We start from the raw sequence: 21,255 nt of genomic DNA, 5'->3' as shown, positions 1-21,255 counted from the left end.
AGTGCTTTTTCTTTTTTTTTTTTGAGGGGGGAGATGGTTGGGTGTTTGAACATTTCCGCGGCCGCGCGTCCCTCCGTGCGCCGCGGCTCCCTCTGCGCAGGGACGGAGCAGCCCCGGCGGCCACGCTGTGTGCGGAAGGGCGCTCCTCGCCCGCGCTGTGCCGGCTGACAGGAGCGCCCCCGGTCGATGGGTTGGGATGACAGGGGCAGGTTTCCAACGCTCTTCCCCGCTCCGGAGCGAGCCCCGCCGGGCTCGCGGGCCCCGGGGAGCGGCGGGCGCTGCTGAGGGGACCAACAGCGCACCAACGGCCGCTGCTGCCCGCAGCCAATCACGGCGGAGCGCTGGCTGCCGCCAGCCAATGAGAGCGGGGCGCTGGAGCGGCCGGTCGGGAGGGCGGGCGTGGCCGTTGTGCCCGGGCGGTTTGAAGGCGGCGAGCGGGCGGTCGGTCGGTCGGTCATGGCCGAGCCGCGATGGCTGGGGCCGCAGGGGGACGGCTGGGCACTGCCGCCCGGGAGAGCCGCCGGCGCACAGGACGGCGCCGAGGAGGCGGACAGAGGTCCGGGCTGCGAGTGCCGGGCGGGGAGGGAGGGGGGCTGTGGGCTACCCGGGAGGGACGCGGGCACTCCGCGCCCAGCGCTCGGGCGGTGCCGAGGGACGCGCGATGGGCCCGGGGCGGCTCCGCAGCTGCAGTGCGGGCCGGGCTGCCCCAGCTGCTCTAGCCCGGCTCGGCTCGGGTCTGCCCCGGGGAACCGGGATCAGCTGTCTTTATGCATGTTCCAAAATAACTTGGGTTATTGCTTGATACCATGTCTGGGTGATGTAGGCAGGGTTTAACAAGGCCTGATATGTACATGAATGGCAATGTAAAACCTAAAGGGTTTTAGATCTTACCCGGAGAACAGAGTAAATTAGTACAGTAAGTGTGGCTCAGGGCAGGTGGGGATAAATGAGACCCTCTTTGGGACAGGGTTGATGTTCTGGAGAAGAGAGTAACTAACCAAGTAGGATACTCTCTTCACTAAGAATAATTCAGATGTGTTGTAGACAGCAGGTTCATGATAGGTCTTGAACAGGAATTCTGTGGGAATAGAGAAGTGAGTGATAACTGCATTGAACTGACAATTTGTGGGGTTTGCTTTGCTCCCTCTCCTCTTCCCAGACACAGATCAGGAAGATGCTGACTCCGGGAGTGATTCTGGCAGTCGTGGCAACGTGGGGACTGCTTTGGGAAGGGCTGTGCCAGATGGGAACGTGCTTCTTCCAGATATTTTTCACACCGATCATCTTTTCTTTTACGAGCGATTTAGTGCTTACCAGGATTACATCTTGGGTAAGTAATTTCAAAGTAGAAAAAGAAGGTGGTGTCAGTTTTCTTGTAGTGACTGTTTAAATGATCCAGTTGAAGTGGAGTCAATTGTACGTGAAGCTGGGAGATGCTTTTCATGCTGTAACCTCAGCTGCTCTAGCTGGTGGACCAGGAGGCAATGGTTTTGCTATAAGTTAATAAAATCTGAATGCTGGGAAGGCAGAGATGTTAATAGTGGATTCCATGCCTGTTTTAGCTTGTCTTACTTGAATTTTTTTGTGTGTAGTAAGCCTGATTAAGATAAGGCACAGGTTATGTGTTTAGTTGGCACTGAAATCTTCAGTACCTGGAGGGTTGAGTACTGGATCTCTTCTTCCAGAGAAGCACAGAACAGATGCTTCTCCAACTCTCTCAATACTAAGAGAAACAGCAAAAATGCTGACTCTGACCATGAGCAAAACAGAAGGAAGAAAGAAAGAAGAAACAAAACTCTGGAGGTAGTAGAGGAACATTTGAACTGTGTTGCCTTTCATTTTCCAGTTATCTGAGGGACTTTTCTTTCATTCCTTGCATAAATGTACTGTCTTCCATTTTGTTTTAGCTGACTGCAAAGCTTCTGAGGTGAAGCAATTCATAGCTGAGTACCTGGAGAAGGTCCTTGAGCCATCTGGCTGGCAGGCAGTCTGGCGCACTGATGTGTTTCAGGTTGTTGTTGGGGTAAGTGGAATGTTGCTGCTCAGGCATTTTTCTCCAATTAACGTCATATACCTATGAAGTTTACCAGCTGGCAGAAAATAATAATAATAATAATAATAATGTTGTCATATCTAAGTGCCAGGGATGGCCAGAGCAATAGGAATTTTTTTCTAAGGGCTCATTGCTTGAAATGGAAGAGGGAACACCGAGTTGGTGTGAATGAGCTGTGAGGTAGAACTGCAAGGGCACAGGGGGGATACTCAGTCCAGAGCTGTTGGTTGTAATGTAGTTGGTTTTTTTATCAGTAAAATTCTTCTTTTTAACCCCCCTTGGTACTGACAGGAGCTCTTGTGCTTTGCATACACCTGTCTTAGGCTCAGCTGGGACAATCCTTTTCTAGTTCTCTCAGTGTCCAGGTCATACATCTTTGTTGCAAGCCTTGGATGTTCAAACTTGCAGTTCCATTACATGGTTGAAGAGGGAAAAAGTTTGTACCCCCTCAGCTCTTCTGCCCAGTTATTGACAAAATGGCTTTCACTGGCCCAGACCAACCCTTGGATTGTTTGTATCCTGTGGGCACTTTGAAAAATGAGTCCCAAAGAACTGTGAAGTGTTGATTTGTTTGAGTCTGAGGATATTGCTTTTGCCATTTTGAAAAAGCAGCAAAACAAGAAACCTAACTAGGGAGAAACTTAGTGGCCTTGTTATGAGCATTATGAGGGATTTGAATGAAGTTGTGAATGTGGAAAAGGCTCTCTGGGTGTGTGGTTCTGAGAGGCTTCATTCTGGGCTATCCCTTCAGCTGCAGAGGTGGCCTTGGCTGTACTGTGCCATTTGTGTTGGTTTGTGTGGGTCAGCTGGAAGCCAGTGTGCCCTCCTGACTTAGGCATGTCATGTCCACCTTTCTCAGCTGGATCTAAGGTTCTGAGAGCTCTTCACAGCTCTTTGTTCCAACAGGTTGTTGATGTGGATTACTCGTCTCTGAAAGCAGTTGTGCAACTCGGTGACCCTTTCCTGTGCGAGTCACGGGACAGCAGCTTTACCTTGGAGTGCATGCAGGAACTCCTGGAGCTGAAGCAATATCAGATCCTGCTGCAGGAGCTGTGGGTTGTGTATGATGAGTCAGGAGAGTTTGACCAGACAGCACTGGCTGTAGAGCACGTCAGGTAGGACAGTTCCACTCTGCTAATACCCCGTGGGTCGTGTCCTGAATTCTTGTGGCCAAAACCAAACAAGAAAAAAGAGGATCCAAAGAGAGTCAGTCCCGTTTTTCAAATCCAGCTTTTAGCTGTTTACTCTCTTTTGATGAAGGTGGGACTCAGACCATTATGAATTTTGAACTTAGACACACAAAATAAAACTCTTTATGCAGTTAAAAAGCAGGCGAGAAGATGATTTCTCTGTGTACTAAGCAGCTTACTTGACAGTAGCACTGATTTGGAGAGCGGTGTTGCTTTGGGACGAATTCTCAGATTGGTTACATTTGTGTTTCCAATGCTGTTGCCTCTGCTCTCCTCCTTTCTATGATTAAACTCTTACTTTGCTTCAAAAGGTTCTTCTACCAGTGGCTCTGGAGGACCTGGGACGAGGAGGAGGAGGATGAGTTTGATTACTTTGTGCGCTGTGTTGAGCCTCGACTGAGATTGTGAGTGCAACACCTTTTGAAAAAGTGTCATGTGGGAATAGTGGCTCACAACTAGATGTAAAAAACCCCTATGCACCATTAAACCAAAGCAACTTTGTTCTAACAGCATTCACTGTCCAATGGTCAAACTTTGTATGGGGAGAAGGCACAAGTGAGGTTGCCACTTGATTTCTGAGCCCTGGTTTTCCCTTAATCCTTGACCTTCCATCAGACAGCACCCCAGCGATAACCATCATCTCACTGGTACAAGTTGTAATCCTAATAAAAGCTGTGCTTATGCCTCTGTTTTTTTCTGGGGTGAATTTCTGGTAATTGTGTACCATTTTTCAAGGTGGATGGGCAACTATTTAGAAAGTCAAATGTTTGTGTCTGTTCAGATTTTCTGTTTTTGCTGCTTTCAAATGAAATGTGTAATATAATCATATAGGCTGCAGAGAATCTTGACTAAAGTAGTGATGCAAAACTCCTCAGGTTCTCTGCAATCTTGTATTTGATCTTTGAGACTTGTAGATGTGAAATATGCTGACCCCTTGCTCTGAATTGCAGGCATTATGACATCCTTGAACACCGTGTGCCTTCTGGGCTTGTAGCTGATTACCAGAACTTGTTGTCTCAATGTGAAGAGCTTTATGGGAAGTTTCTAAACGTGAGGAACAGCATCTCAACCAGTGACTCGGAAGTAGAAAACGTCTCCATGGTGGAAGGACTCAAATTGTATGAGAAAGTAGAGCACTTAAAACAAAAGCTAAAAGTGATTGAGAATCCCCAGCTGAGGTACTTGGTGGGTTTGTGCAAGGAGGAGGCCCTGAGCAAACTAACATGATATACAGGATGTGTTTTCTGAAGAAGGAGCTGATGGCTGTGTTGTTCTTGTTGTAGGTATGTGTTTGGTTACCAAAAGTATGGAAGTCTCCAGGCTAAAGGACTGAGGACAACGGATACTAAGGTCATACATGTTGTACCCTCAACCATTGCAGCAAGTCAGCTCCAGTTGTTGATGAGGGACAAACTTTCCCCAGAATGTTATGGTGAAGATGTCCAAGTGCAGGTGCAGTAATAGGAATTGTCTGCTGATAGTTTTTCCCCTCATGAAACAATGTGGAAGAATAAGTTAATTTATCATGTGAAGGATACTACATTTACCCACAACTGGTTTTTTGTCAGTTCAAAAAAAAAGTCACTGTAATTCATACAATAAGTGGTAAGACTGGATGATACAAATAATTTCTTTTAATTCATTTGTACCTGCTGAGTACACTATACAAGCAGTTTCCTTCCTGTGTGTAGGAAATGAGATGAACTTGTAATAATTCTACAATGAAATATGGTGAGGTGTAATACTTCCATTTAGTTTTGAAATACCTGTGTCTCTTGATGCTGCTGATAACATTTATTTTAGAGCAGTTATATTTAGTTTTCGTGAATTCAGGCAGGACTTGCTACTTCAGCAGTTAAGGACAGTCTGAATTCCTTGGACCCAAATGCTTGCTGTGTTCTGATCAAGTTCATGAATTACAGGTGGCCAAAACGGAGCCATGGGGAAGGTCCTGGATTCACTTTTAGGCTACAAATGAGATTTGATATTATTATGCTTACACAGGAATTTGCTGGCAAGCAATAAATGTGTAGTTTTTCTGTACTATTTTTATCCTTTGGCTTGGAATCTCACGGGAATGTTTGTGAAGGGTATCAGCCTGCCCTCTTTATCAAGGAAGAGGAACATGTGGACCCCGGATTTGCCACTGTGGTATCTGAACTGTTTTGGGGTGACTTGAGCCAGGAGGGCAGGGTTACACCAGTGTTCAGACCAGCTGTGATCTAGTAGGTGAATTGTTTTTATTTTGTTTTACCTTCTGTCACCTATTTCTTCAGTAAATCATGGCAAGTCACTTGAGGCACAATTCAAAGGTTTGCTACAATTCCTGAATTCAAAGCAGAAACTGTGTATTATTGGTGCCATTACAAAGGGTTTCTTTACAAAAGCAGCAACATTTAATTGAAAAGGAAAGTCTAAGGGCATAAATGCATCCATTTTTATAGCATTCTTCAGGAGCTGATTGTTGTTTATTTTATCTTTTGCAGTTTCACAATGACCTACTGACAGCTGTAAGTGCCTGCTATGAAGGAGACAAAGTCATCATCTGTCCTGGGCATTACATTGTAGATGGCGTGTTCTGCATTGCTGACTCAGTTGAACTAGAAGGTAGAAGGTTTGATAGCACAAAGGTCCATGAAACAAGGAAATGGAATGAATTAAACTAGCTCTGCATAAGGAGTGACTCTTTGCAGAGTTTGCTGGGAACATTGGCTTTTTTCTGCTGTTTCTGCTCTAGTGCCATGTCTAAGGCAGGGTGGAGTAAGTTCTCTCATTAGCCATGGGGCAAATAAACTGCAGATCTTGCTGATTAATGGTGAATTCATTATTTCCTCCTGTTTATCTGTATAAGTTGTGATTGCAAAGGTAATAGAGAGGATTCAACAGGATTGTTGTGATCTAGGAAGCACAGAAGTAATTCTGAGGCTTCAGTTTTTAGAGCCACTGACTTGAGTACTTGAGAGATGTCCTTGTTTGCATGTCTTAAACTGCTTCAGGGGTACACTGAGCCCCACGGTCAGTACAGCCCTGGGGAATGCAGAGGGAAGGAGCCAGGGGCTGTTAGAACTTGGTTTATGGCACTTGGAGCACGTCAGCAATGACTGTATTTTGTGAAGCATGTGGGTAAAGGAGGGACCTTTTGGTGTAACACATTTTTTTCTGTAGAAACAGACACAGCATATGTCATTCTATGATTTTTCTTGCAAAATATTTGTGTTTAAAATCTTTTTGCCTTGTCTAAGATATGTTTCTCTCTCTCCTCACCCTTCTTGATAACTCAGTGCAATCCCTCTGCTTTAGGCAGGCCCATTCTGTTGCAGTGTAATTGTTTATCACTGGGGCTTGTGCAGCTCACATACTTATACAGTGGCATTTTTATCTTGTCAAAGCTTCGTAATGGGAAGAGTTTAAGGGTGAGAGTTTAATTTCCTGCTGTTCTGGACTTCAGTTTTTCTTGCCCATCTCTTGTTTTATGAGTGTTGTTTTCTTTCTTGCCCATCTCTTGTGTGTGTTTGATTTATACAGATAAATATGCTGATAGCCAGTGCACTTGCAGGATAAGGGACCCAGATAAAGTGCCTTATTTATCTCAAGACTGACATTGATCTAAAATTGTGTGGGGTGGTATTTCTTGCTTTTCAAGCTTGGAGGAAGCAGTAATACAAACGCTGCAGTAGCACACCTTAAAGGATGAGGTGCTCTATTTTAAGGAGCAAGGCATAGAAGTACCTATCTTTAGTACCAACTACACTCTGAATGAGTAGATGTCAGGGGATTTAATCTTCTTACCTGGACTCTTGTTGGATAAGGCATTAGAGCAATAGTAGCAGCCAAAAACCTTTGAAGTAGGAGCATCAAGACAAACTTTGCTGGCACTAATCTGAGCAGCTGCTGCTTTGGTGGCTTTCTTGGGATGAAGGGCTGACTCACGAGAGATAAAATGTCACTTTGGTTAGTAGAGCTTTTATTTTTTCTCCAGCCACTCTGTCAAGTCAGTACCAAGGTTGAAAGTAGGAAGAGTAGTAAGTCAGGGAGAAATAAAAACTTCCAGGAACTAAGGAAGGTTAAAGCAGTAGCTGCTGCAGGAAGTCATGGCAAGGAGAACTTCCATGCTTGACAACTATGGGATGCCAAGGCACTTGAGAGCTTCCCTTCTGCTTGGGCAGTAGTTGTTCCAGCTGGATTGGGGACCTTTAGCATCAGCCCCTCTGTGATCAGTGTTACTGGATGACAAGTGGCTTGAGCTCCTGTGGAGCCCCTCGTGCAGGCAGGGCTACAGCCAGGGCTGTGTTGTGCTGAACAGCACTGGGCACCAGGGGAATCTTTCCTTCTCTGTTCCTTGCCTTGCCTTGGCTTCCTTCTCTCTATTAAGAGCTGCCAGTTCAGAGGTGAAGTGTGAAGCAAGCTGAAGGCATAGCTAGAGAAGCTGCAAGGTAGTCTGTAGGACAGTTGGTCCCAAAACTCTTGCCTTGGATATTAAGCTCTTTCTGGAGTGGTGTGAAGTTAAACCAGATCTGCCATTTGCTGTGCTGTGCTGCTCTCCCTTTATGTGCTGGAAGTAAACTGCCCCATGCAGCTCTTCTCCAGGGGTGACCACAAACCAGGGGCAGTGGGGAAAGATTTCTTAGTATCATATGTTGAAGTACCAATGACTTAACTTTGCATTCCAGTGGCTGTCTTTAAAACTTTCTGCCACCTCTTGTTCACGGTTTGTTCTTTCGTTTTTTTTAACCTTTCTATTTGCACGTGGCAGCATTCATTTATGTGCTTGGCTACAAGCTGGCACTCAGGCACTTCTTGTCTGAGTTTGTGTGTGCTTTCAGAAGATGAGAGGACTCGTGCTGCTTTAATAGATGTTGCATTATTGCTTTCCTTATTAGGATTGTTGTCAGTGACAAGCAATAAAAGCTTTACTTGCTCATAAATTTCTCTGTAAGTGTTTGAATGCTGACAACTGGGGATGGCTCAGTAAATCAATGTTGGCATATGCTTGTGAAAGCTTCTTTTTAATGCGAGTTCATCTGGAAGCCTGTGTAACACACCAACACTGAATTTTCACCCAAGTTTCATGTTGATTAAGGCTCACTAACAATATCAAGGCCTTTGCACTTTTTTCCTTGTGTTGTGGTGAGGACTGCTTTTACCTTCTGTGCTCTTTGAAACCTCTGCCTGCTCTAGTGAATTTGTGTCCTTTGAAAGCAGACTGGAGGTGCCTGTGTGTCCTCATTGCATCTCCCTGCTCTGTTGTAACTTTTGGCAGGGAGAACTTTGGCCTTAGCAAATGTGAGCTCAGTTACCCTTTTGTTCAACTGTCTCAGCTAATTTTGCATTTTGATGTGTGCCATTCCAGTAAGGTAAATTTGAGTTGGGTTCTGAGTGCCTGTACCTTGGCACAGAGGGGCCCAGGGAAGGGTGTGGCCTGGGCACTTGGTAGAAAATCCTATTCAGTGTATTAGTACCTCAAGTTTTAAACCTCCATCTTTAATTTAAAGGCCTGTTAGGTACTGAGCACCTCTTTGTCACCAGTTATGCTTCACACCTGCCCCTTCCCCTCTGCTTTCAGGCTATGGGATGCCAGATGATATCGTGATAGAAAAGCAGGGCAAAGGAGACAACTTTTTTGACTGTACAGGAGCCGATGTGAGGATCTCCGGTTTGAAGCTGGTGCAACACGATGCTGTGGAGGGGATTATAAGTAAGTGTCAAAGCATCCTGACCTTTTTGTGCCTCTTTCATAATTTAGTGTTAGAATTAAAGCTGGGACCCAGTGTTGGAGTTTACTAGTTTCAACAAAATATTCTAGAGAGGAGCCCTACAGGTATAAATATTAAAGCTTCCTCCTCTTCTCAACTTGCTTCTAATGTGGACATCAAAATAACTTATACTCTGTACTTCCAAGCTGTTGTGGCTCTTCTATTTTATTAGACTGGGATAAGATCATTTGACTTGATCATTGTTCTGCTGTTAAGGCAACCTGACTCTGACTGCTGCACAGCCTGTGTCAGGCTACCTGGAGAAGGAAATAATTCCTCTTTCCACAGAATGCCCCCAGGGCAATACTCAGCTGTAGCTGACCCAGCCGGTGCTCCACTGAGGAATGGCATATGCTGTAGGAGTGGTGTCAACTTTGGTTCTGACAGCAGGTTCAAACTGAGACTCAACCAATCCTAAATTGCATCCAATGAGGTTATTGGCCATGGCCTCCTGTCTTTGCAGAAGGGGCTGATTGGTACTTTGCTTCAACAGACATTTGATTTTAACATGTTAAAATGTTTGTTAACACTTGCATGCATGTGTTTAATATCTTTTGAATTCAAAAGTCTCTTAGGAATGTAATGAAACGATTGTTGGTGTTGTTTAAAAAGAAAAGCCAACAAACCTTTGGCTGGTGCTCCCTTGCAGCAGTGTTCCTGCTTGTTCTAGAAAAACAGCACGAGTTCCAACCATGCATGGGCAAATCATTAAAATTAACCCAAAGTGGATCAAATTAAAATGGGAGTTTTATCACAGTGCAAAAATGCTACAAGGCTGTCTATCTGTAGGAGGGCTTTGTCTTTGCATGACTGTTTCATCCAGCAATAATTGGTTTCTGTGCATGCAGATATCCATCGTGGGAAAACCACCCTGGAGAACTGTGTGTTACAGTGTGAAACCACAGGCATTACAGTGCGGATGTCAGCTGAGCTGGTGATGAAGAACTCTGATCTCTACGGGGCCAAGGTAGAGCCTAATCCTTAACTCTGCCTTATTTCCTAATTTAAACTGAAGGTTTCTGTTTGGAAATGGTACAGTCAGTCACAGCGTGACTTCTGTCGCTCTGGAGAGAACCTTTACAAATTAACTTTAGACAGCTACACGTTATTGAGTTAAGAGATTGGTCCCAGGGGTCTTGTATCCTCTGACAGTGTCTACTGAAATATCTCATGCTGGTTTGAGTGTGATGATGGGAAATGATGTTGCAGCAGCAGACATCTATGAAATAATAACTGATGCATTGCTGGAGTGATTCACATCCTCAGTATTTTTAAAACTGCTGCCAATTGTGTCTTGCAGGGAGCTGGTGTGGAAATTTATCCAGGGAGTACGTGCACCCTGGTCCACAATGGCATACACCACTGCAAAGAGGGAATACTCATCAAGGTCAGTCCCAGGCACAATGCACTTGTTTTCCAAAGGCTTACAACTGCTAGAATTAATGCCAGTAACTCATGTTTAGGTTGGCTTAAAGCCTGGCTGCATTATTCTGAAACTCTTACATGTCACATATGATGATAATGGTGCTTGTTTTGCCTTGGGTTGGCCACCACAGCAGTCAACTGGTTTGATTTCTTATCTGCCAGAAAGAAAAAATGCCTTTTGCAATGCCACTTGTATAGGCAAATGATCCAACCCTAGGCAATACATAGAACTGATTCCACCTAAAACTGGAAGACTTTAGCAGCCCTTTAGCTGGACATGACGTGGGGGATTTTTCTTTTTTTTTCTGCAGAGCTTCTTAGATGAGCCTTATGATGTTCCCAAGATAACCATGGTTAAGAATGTGATCCATAATAATGAAGGATATGGTGTGGTCCTGGTTAGACCAGGACCCTCGGAGGTAAAGGGTGCTTCAGCACAGACAACAAAAGGTATTGATTTTTCTCTTCTTAGAAGAAACTCCTAAACCACGTAAATCTAGTATACCCAGGCTTTTGGACTGAATAATTCATAGTTTGTATTTGAAATTTGTGGCTGTCACGAAGTAGCAAACCAAAGAGTGAGTGGGATGAGGTGAAGATGTTAAGACTGAAGAAAATGAATTCCATGAGGTTTTAGAGATGGGGCTGTTTTGCATGACTGTGGTGACACTCTTCCTGTTTCCTGCCTTAGGAAACACACAACCTGCCCAGTCAGGTGATGAGACAGCCTCTGTGGAGGAGGTGGGGCAAGAACAACAACCTGAGTGTGTGACTGATGAGTTGGAGCGTTATGAGCGAGCTGGGACTTCTGGGCAAACTGAAGGCAACTGTGAAATTGCAAATGAACTTGGGGCTACTGCTGCAAAGAAGAGCAAGAGGCACAAGAAAAGACTGAGTGAACTGGGAATTACAGAAGCTGATGAAAACTTCCTGTCCCAGGATATGTTTGTCTCTGTTGAGGGCAATCAGTTCAAGTGGAATGGGAAAGGAAGTTTTGGTACCTTTGTTTTCTGAGTGTCCATTGCAGCAGACAAGTTTTACAGTTACTGATTAGATCACATGCCTGTGTTGTGTTTTGATGTTGTGCACTTATTTCCCAAGTGTAATCCTTATTAAAGAACTGGGGCTAAAAACTCATTTTGTGGCTCTTTCCTCTCTTCCTTTCAAAACTGTAATTCTCATGAGTGAGCTGCACCAAGTCCCAGAACGGGTGAAGTTGGCAGGGACCACAGGGACCACCATCAACAGGCCCAGCTCCCTCAGCCTCTCTCACAGGAGAGGTGCTCCAGTGCAGCCCTTTGTAGCCCTCTGTTGGACCTGCTCCAGGAGCTCCATGTCTCTCCTGTCCTGAGGAGCCCAGAACTGGACACAGCAGTCCAGGTGATCCTCTCAAGGGCTGAACCGAGGGGCAGGATCCCCTCCCTCAACCAGCTGGCAGTGCTCTTCCTAATGCATCCCAGGATCTCATTGGCCTTCTTGCCCACAAGGACACACTGTTGGTCCAGGGACAGCTTGTTGTCCACCAGGACCCCCAGGTCCTACTCTGCAGAGCTGCTCTCCAGCAGCTCTGCCCCAGCCTGGACATCTTACAATGCCTTGGAAGACAAAGCTCCTGTCACTGAAATGGGGGACAGGCCAGATCTCGATAGATACTGAGGCCACTCAAGAATGTTTTGATGTCACGTGTGAAGGGTAATAGGCTGCAGACACTGGACCTCTCAGGGAGAGTTTAGCTCTCTGAGAAGCTCCTCAGCTCAGAGTTCCTCCCTATGCCCACAGGCAAGCAGATTTCTTAGCTTACTTGGTGAATTGATCATCCAGTTCTAGCAGGCATAGTTTCCCTTTCCTGCTTTTTACAAATGCTTTAATCCCTGTGGCTCATATAGGAACATGAATAATTTCAGCTGTTTTATTGTGCCTGTTTCTAGTCGACCTTGCCTGACTGCTGTGATTGAGGACAGTCTGTGTGGGTCCACAGACACACCTCGTGGTCCACAGCCTGCAGTTTGAGTCACACAGTATGAAGCACTTGTGTAATTTTTGGGAAATGACTGGGTGGTTTTAACTCACTCTAGTAAACCCTTAATCTCTCAGCAGCAGATTAAAACCTGAAAGCAGTAGTATAACAAAGTACCACTTTACTTGAGAGTCCTCAAAGAGTCTTTCAGATCTGTCCTTCAAAGGCTTATTTTAAATTGTGTCTTTTTGTGCTTTTCTCCAGGTTTGGTGTGCTTGTTTAATAGTGTGAAGCATGTTTGTCACAGGTATTTATCACATTAGCACATTCTTAGTCCTCACACAGTCACCTGTGCAGCTGTTTTTAAAGGAAGTGCTAGTCACTGATGTGCTTCTGCAGTTTGGGAGAGATATACTGCAGGTTCAAGTTGGTGTTTGGCTGGCAGGGTACCTTTTCTCTGAAATTAAGTGACTGATGCTCAGTGCTTCCAACACTTTCCTACTCCCCTTTTTTTTTAACTCTGAAACTGAAATGAGATCCTAAAGGGAATCTTGGTTTCATAATAGTATTTAAATACTATTATTATTCAGAAGAGTATTTGAACTATCAGTAGTGTTTCATGACTCGAGGAAAGTATTTCCAATACCTGACTCTATTTAGCTGATATCCACATCTCTCTAGATTTGTGCATAACTGTGTGTCAAGCTGTCTGTTGTCTTAGGACACTTTTGCAGCCTGCAAGTACTTTCCCTTTTTACTCTCAATGCTACGTTGGGGTGTTGTTGCCTTATTCACCTGTTCCAGTGTGTCTCTCAGTTCATCCCAGTTTCCATACTTTGTAATAGTAGCAGACAATAATACTCAGTGTCATGAGCAGATTATACAGCACCTCCACTTCTCTCCTGTGGGTAATGTTTCTCTGTCTAAAAGCTTCTGGATTTTTGCACTTGGTTATTTTGATGTCGCAGTTTGAATTGAAAAGCATGACAACCTGCTGGGTTGGGAGGAAAGTAGGTGTGCCTTTATTTAAAATGGTTCCCCCTATTATAGGAGGGAGAAAGAACTGGGGGTGGAGACTTTACAAATAAGGAAAGGGAAGGAGGGTACAAGCCTTCAAAGGGAGAACCTGGGAGAAGTTTTATCCAAATATGGGGAAAGGGGGAAGGACTTAACCAAATATAGGGATTCTGCATTGAGACAGAATCCACCCCGTGGGAAAACAGTAGTTAAACATGAGGGAAAGTACATTAGAAAATTCAATAAAACATGGGGGTACAACATGTTTGAACAGGCATTAACACAGGAAAGCCTTTGTTCAGGTGATGATATGTGTAATTGGTTCATGGCATACTCTCTTCTTCAGAAGTCTCAGTTATCTTGAAATCTTTGTTTCCATTCTTTGAACTTTTCCTCTTCATCGTAGATACTTCCAACAGTTTGAGACAAGTCCTCCTAGAGATACTTTCTAAAATGACACTTGGATTCTGTTTTTTCTTTGGGAAGTCTCAAACACATCCTTTAAGTGTGAGCCCGACTGCAATCAGTGTTTGCACCCAGTGAATACTCTGTGTGGGGACACAATGCATCTTCATGCTTCACTTAAATTTTTCTGTGTTTATAGAGAGAGGAAAGTAACAGGGAAATGTGGATGATTTACTTAATGGTTCGATGGTGACATGACTTGCTTCTTGTTGAAGTTCTCTGAAGGGCTCTGCCAGTACTTGTGGAAGTTTCTGAGTATGTTTTTAGTGCTGTTCACAAGCCCTGATGCTCGTTTGCAAACCAATGTTTGTGCATGCTGGGTTTCATTACTTGCTCACAACTGTAGCTTTTGTACTATGTTATTTTCTTTTTTGAGTTCAAAATCTGCCTCGTTCTTGTGGTGATGCAAGACACAGAAGGCAAGATGGGACATGCAGAAAAAGAATAATGTCTTGCAAGATTGGATCTTGAATTAGGAGGCAGCCTGGGAGAGTGGGCCATCCTTTCCCTGGTTCTGGGCAAGGATGGCCCCTGGTTCTTTTGCTTTTTCTAAATATGGAAGAATCTCTTCCCTTTTAGACTTGTTTGAAATACAGGGAGAAACAGCAAGAACCTATTGGCCTTAAAATGGGACGACAGGAAGTGTGAAAACCTTTGCCTTGCTTGCACCTTACCATTTTTTTTGCCTTTGAAGTCCTTTGTGCTACCTGATCAAGTGGAAACACACCTCAAGTATTCACTGTTCAAATATGTCTGTCTTATGTTCCATTTCCATTCCTGGGGGAGGTTTCACAGATTATCACGTTTTTCTTTCTGGCATTGTATCTTGTAGGAATAGAGTAGTTTTCAGTTGTAAAGCTTTGCATTTTCTTTTGGATATGAAAATACAACCCTCTAATTGTCTCGTGGCAGAGAGATGCTTGATGATTTTAATTAGAATAATTAAATTCAGAGAGAGCAGCTGAATTAGCCAGATTTAGAATGTTATTTCAGCAGATCCATTTATGCATGGACATTTCATTATGTTGGTCTTTTTGGCCATGTACACCAGGGTTACTCTTGCTGTTTGCTGAATAGTGAAGTGATACAGTAAATTAATCTCTTGGACATTTTAAATTGCAATTTATTTCAAATCAATAAGGAATTTGCCCAACCCCCCCCCCCCCCCAGATGAACATTGATTTTGTTTTTTCCCATTAGGTATATGAAATACATGTATTTTTACTCCTAATGAAAAATCAATTTCATCATTTCAATGCAAGGTAACTTTGATCATTCCTACTGTTTGAGGATGTTACTTTCCTGTTTTCAATTTAGACATCATCTGTGTTTATGTTCCTTCCCTGACTAAGAGTAATTTGAACAAGCCAATAATTATTTTGTTAGTGCTGTATAGAATTTTCTTTGACTGTATTGGTATATTAGTGGGAAAACTTGTCTGAGACTAATCTTATGGGGAAATTATAGTAAAGTCATAGAGGAAATTATCTCTCATGCTGATAAATGTATATTATAGTACATAAAAAGCTGTGATAGGAACCTTGATGAGACCAATAATATGTGTAAGATCCCATTCTTATGGTGAAATTCACCATTTCTCTTCCCAGCCTAATTGCAGAAATAGCTAATGTGGAAAGTAGTCTCAAAATCCACCTTGTGTTGTGTTTCATGTGAGATCTGAATACTTCTTAGAATATAATTCCATTAGGGGTTGGATAGCCAGGTTAATTTAGGCTGTATCTTAAAGAAACATTCTCTCCTAGTTTTGCCACCCTAGTAATGCTGTTTCTACAAGACTTTGTATAAAATTGCTAATCTGTTTTCCTCTGTGTTTGCTATTGGTCATTATCAGAGATAGTCTGACCTTACCTATCATGTGGCTTTTTAAAGATGTCATTGCATTAGGGTTAAGTACCTGAATAATTTAGGAGCACAGGTTTTGGATAACACCAGTAAAATGTTTTAGAAGCTATATCAGAAGTACAGAATGAATGATTGTTTTATATCTGTAGCAACTCTACAAATAATGGGGAAAAAACTCATGCAGTGATATAAAGAAATAATTAATAGTCAGCTTCTAATCTGGGAACTGTGTCAGTAAGTAAGGAAAAAAAAAGCATAGTGGAAGAAAAGGCTTAGAAACAAGTTATGCCACCAAATGCAGAGAGTTAAAATAGAAGGGTGAACTGTCTTGAAAACCAAATGTTTGAAGGGAACTTATCTGGCTTTGCAGTAAGAGAAAGGCAGTTGGATCTAAATTTATACTAAATCTGTTACTGTAATGTCATATTATGTCAAGAGTTAAAAATAAATCTTAGCCTGCTATGAATAATTCTCTATTCTAAATTTTATTCTGAAATGTTTCAACAAAAAGTAGGAAAAAATGAGCATGGCACAGCTGATGTATCTTCCCAAAATTCTGTACCTGCCTTTACTTTGTGCTATACGTGCCTTTCTTTTGTGAGACCTTATTTTCAGGTGAGTTAAAAGGGTGCTTAGAATTCACATAGACTAACATCATAACTTCTCTTGCTTCAGCGTTTTCAAATCCACGGGAAAATAGTATTTTGGACTATATTAATCACGCCCTGAGGGTAAAGTGGTGAGATGCTTTGCTTGTCTGTAACTAAGGCTCTCATTAGATGTCCTGTTTGTAATGTGCAATGTTTTAAATCTCCTCTTTTAAATGCTGAAAAGACGTTAAGGCTGCATTTCAGGTGTAGAAAACTGCTATAACTTTCCTATTTTGCCTCCTCTTAGACTTAAGCAGGAAGGTCTAAAGCTTTTGAGTATATTCCTTTTTACAAGCAATCCAACATTTTTAAAAGGGAAACAAAACATCCATAGGGGGCTTTGGATTTCAAATTGTCTCCACAGACTCAACAGTCAAAGCTGACTGAATATTATATATTCTGAGGACATTAAGTTTTCACTCCAGATTGTAGATGTCCCTCCAGCAGGATTTTATTTTCTCCAAAACTCTCTGATTATATAAAAATATTTGTGATTTCGGAAAATATTTACTGTATAAGAGAAACAACATCTAGATGTTTTACAAGTGAATTTAATGCTGTCTGATATGCTTGACTGACAGCCCTAAAGACAGAATGTTCCATTTCCTGTCCCAGAACAGAAACATCAGAGAGTAACAACCATAGCTGTTAAAAATTCACAGTGAAAATTCAGTCTCTTGCTGTATTCATGTGAGTGCCATGTATTCCATCTGTTCTGCTAATGCAGGCAGTAAAGCTCACATCTCTCCTGTGATACAGAGACTTCTTCTTATTAAGGCAGAGGTCTGTCTGCATAAAAAGGCATGATTACATAAACAATTCATACAGCCTGTGTCTAAAATTTCTGCAAAGCACTTGCTGCAGCTGGTTACTATAGAAACAGGCAAAGGAGGCTGGTTTAAATTTGTTAGTTCACTATGAGGGGGCTTTCTATTTTGTTTTTTTTTTTTTGCTTCTGCTGGGAAACATGCTGGTGTAAAGTTTCTTTACAGATCTTGGGTATACCAATGCCCTGGGAAGAACAGCATGTTCCTCTTGTGTAAGTCACTTGTGCTCTGCTGCAAGGCTGCCCGAGTCCTCTGTGCTACCTCACTCACTTTTGTTTGTAACACTGTAATGTCCTAAGCACTGGTACTGTATGTGTGCTCCTTCCCTCCTGGAGCATACTGATTGAAATTATTAAAAAAAAAAAAAAATCAATGTGAAAACATCAGGAAAAGTGGGTGGACAGAAAACGTACAGTCACCTGCTAAGCTCAACAGTTTCATATAACAAGACACAAGTAGGTCTTTCAAATTAGGGCACTGAAGAGCAAGGCACAGCAGTTTCATTGACTGAAATAGTCCTGTCAGTGAAGAAGACAGTGAGCAAAGTGAAGGGAAAGTGCCAAGGGAGAAAAAGAGTGAAACTGAGAGCAGGACAGCTACACCCACTGCATGGTTACACTGAGCCTTCCTCAGAAGGGACTTTGCAAATCTGCCTTCCACCAAAACAGTTATATTTTTGGACAGGTAAATTGGACAGTCTTTGCAACCTGAACAATTCCTATAAAATCCAGGAGTGCAGATGTTCTTGAGTGCAGGTTAGCTTTGCACGAACTGAAATGAAGCACATACCTATGCCCCAGTGACTTAATGTGTCTCTTTGGGAAAGGATTTATCATCAACAGCAGAACTGAACCAGCCATACCTTCGTTATTCTGCTCCTGACCCACTGGAAGTGAGCATCTTAGAAAAACCCTGATAGACACCACCAGAAATGGTAATTCATTTAGATGCATCAGCTGCATACAATGCAATGCAAAGTAGTTCACTGTTATGTGATTTACTGCACATCAGGTCATATCTGATCTTTTTGATATGCCCAAATTCTGTAGAAAGTTTAGATTTCTTGCCACCTCCCACAGTTTCCTCCTGTACATAAAATAGGGAGTAGATGCTGCAGAAGCTTTGAGGTCTGTATGGTCTTAAGCTTAATTTTCTCCTTCATTTAATCATAGTATTCAATCATAGTACATTAGATTGGTTTAAAATTATAGAAAAAGATATCATAATGGCAGTACAGAATGTTAACCCAAAGGAGTTTATTCTGCAGTATTTGTGCTCTAGCAGATGTTTCTCTTTTGTATGAAGAATACGGAATTACATGGCTTTCATGCTGAAATGTGCATGGAAAGCTTTTGCATTCTATTAAAAGAAGAAGAAAAAAAGTGGCCAGTAGGATTCAAAAAAATCCAACTCAGCCCTGGGATTCAGAGGACTGGCAGGTGGAAGGTACCTCCTGATGACCTTACTTGTTCACAAAAAGAACAGGAGTAATTTTCTTCTTCAATAGAAAATCTGATGTGTGCCTAAAATTCATCTTGTGATTATGATGAATTAGCAATACTGACATGAACATTTCCTTTATTCAGGAGATAGGGAGTATAAATCTGTGAGGGAGCTGATGTGTGTGCAGCTCAGAAACAGAACTGTCAGAGTCTCTTCATCATCAGTGGCATCACTCCATGGCACATTCTGGTGTACTTCTGAGGAACAGACCCAATGATTTTTCCCTGCATAGGACACAATTTACCTAAGGGAATCACAATTCTGTGTCTTTGGAAATCAAGAGATGGACTTTCAGACATCAGTGGCTTTTTAAAACAGTGCACTACAGTTCTGACAAACCCCAACAAAGGTTTTCACATGCCCAACATATGTAGATAGTACTTCTAGATGAATGTCATGATTAATCAGATGGGTCCCATCAAAGACAACCAGAGACTGAATTGGCTTTTACTGAAGGAAGCAATCAAAAGGTATACAACGCTGAAAAAATCATAAAAAATGCAGATCTATAATTATGGAAAAAATAAACAGCATTTAACCAAGTGAGAAAGTTTCAATGAGACAGTGCATGGATTTGGCAAATATTTTGTTAGCACAAATAAATTCTGTTTTTTTCAGAGCTTCAGTGAAGAACAGCATTGTTACAGCAGAAGGGACTCTCCAAAGATTCTTGACTAAGTGGTGTGTGCATTTTCTTACATCAATACGGAAGGAAATGTTTTAGGTCAGTAAAAATGGAAATAATGTAATGTTGGCTGCTTTACCAAAGTAACTGATGAAATCCCAGCTTTATGGTTTTGCTCTTTATCTACATCTTCTATTAAATTGCTTCATAAATAGTCTTGCCTCTGAAACGAGCAAAGGCTCATACTTGTGAAGTAGGGAATGGATGGAATGAATATCCAGCTCTGATTGCTATCAGGCAGACAGCAGTTTAGTAGGATGCTTAAGCTTTAAAGAGCAAACTTAAATCTTACTGGAGACAAATACATCCTTTGGTAACTGAAGAAAATGGTTCCAGTACCTTTAACAGAGGCTCATGGTTATGTTCAGCAGTAAGATAAATAATATTAGGAAAAGGTAATAACAGAGTAGAGTAGAGTAGCCTGGACACAAAAACACATAAGACAAATAGCAATTTCCTGCTGAATTGGAATGTGTTATATTAAAAAAAAATTTCCTCTAGCTCAAACTTAAAAATGGTTGGTCAGACTGTGTGTTTCTGGAAGAAGTAACATTTAAAATGTACACTTTAGTATATAGTAGCCATAATAATGCCTTGATTTTTGTATTTTCACCCTAATTTTCACAATCTTTTTTATAACAGGGAGAATTCCCAACAAAACACCAGATCCAGGGCAAACAGTCAGCTTCATTTAGAGTTAAATTTTATTTCACTTTTCCAACTGAAAGAGGGTCCTTTCTCCCAATAGCTCTAAACCATTTATTTGTGGGAGCACAAGAAGCTACATTCCTCCTACTCTCATTTCACATCCATTATCCTACAATATGGTTTCCTCTTCTTTCCATAACAAACATGGTTCAAAGTTTCCTTATTCAAGAAAATGTGGAATGGTTCCCTAGAGAATTCTGGACACTTTGTGACAGATTGACATAGAGGCACCCTGGATAATCAGCAGCAGAGCTGAAGTAATGTAAAGCTTCAGAGACCGTGACTGCAGCTATTTAACATCCCAAATTTTTTTCACACCCATCAACTTCTACAATGCAGTTATGCTTCCCTTCTTTTTTGTGGTCTCGATGTAACTGGAAAAATGGGATGAGATTTAACATATTGCATTAATTCAACCAGATTAGTGTGTCCAGTTTGCCAGGACTCAGGTGGGTTCATAAGGAACAGAAAAGGATGTGTGTGCAAAATCATTTCACCCCAGACATTCCTGGCACTGATTTGCTGCCTTAACCAGCACTCTGACTAAGTCCTCAGCTGGACTTTGCAGCTGAAGTCCTCAGCTGGAAATAGCAGCTACCAAAATGTTTGTGAGAGTTGCTGATGCTGGGCCAGGAACTGGTGGTGCAGTGGAGCCCAGGAATCAGCCCTTTGTCACAGAGGAGAGAGGAATGAATCCTTTTCTTTCTTTCATACACAAAGCCTTGAGGAAGCACAGATTGATCTCTCAGCATAAATCAGGATGATAGTGATGCATATGTGTTTCTCTGGCAAGGAAAGGGAAAATATCTTCTAAGAGTCCAAGGCAGTAGGAGGTGAGAAGGAATTTGTGCCATTACCACTGTAATATACTGTCTTTGGTGTGTTACAGTGGTAATGATACAAACTCCTCCTGTACCATCACTGGCACATTCCAGCCAATACAGAGGGGTGTGCAGGTGATCTCAATTACTGAATCAAAACCACAACAGCTCCAGAGGTGGCAATGTTTGCTTCTGTCACTCTACTGCAGGAACAAAATGTGCAAGGGACACTGGGCAGTGCCAGTCCTGCAATAAATCTCTTGGTCATGCACTATGCCTGGCTGCATATCAGAGCTTTAATCCAAGATTGTTCTTTGCAAATCATGTTTACATTATAT

At 42.4% G+C, this 21,255-nt stretch overlaps 1 protein-coding gene across 1 annotated transcript; it reads left to right on the top strand.

Annotated features, from left to right (window-relative positions):
- Nucleotides 1-310: 310 nt before the first annotated feature.
- LOC113992349 (SHC SH2 domain-binding protein 1-like) lies at nt 311-11,558 on the top strand. The gene is made up of 13 exons (XM_027729552.2): nt 311-556; nt 1,160-1,330; nt 1,908-2,023; nt 2,960-3,168; nt 3,555-3,647; nt 4,194-4,421; nt 4,527-4,695; nt 5,730-5,850; nt 8,807-8,938; nt 9,845-9,963; nt 10,297-10,383; nt 10,733-10,871; nt 11,113-11,558. Exons 1-13 carry the CDS (start codon nt 457-459, stop codon nt 11,433-11,435), a joined length of 2,007 nt encoding a protein of 668 aa, XP_027585353.2. The 5' UTR covers nt 311-456; the 3' UTR covers nt 11,436-11,558.
- Nucleotides 11,559-21,255: the final 9,697 nt, after the last annotated feature.

The sequence above is a fragment of the Pipra filicauda genome, unplaced genomic scaffold (genome assembly GCF_003945595.2).
Source record: "Pipra filicauda isolate LSUMZ 115617 unplaced genomic scaffold, ASM394559v2 scaffold189_size1545977_pilon, whole genome shotgun sequence".
Lineage (NCBI taxonomy): Eukaryota > Metazoa > Chordata > Aves > Passeriformes > Pipridae > Pipra > Pipra filicauda.
This window is presented reverse-complemented; position numbering and strand designations above follow the sequence as displayed.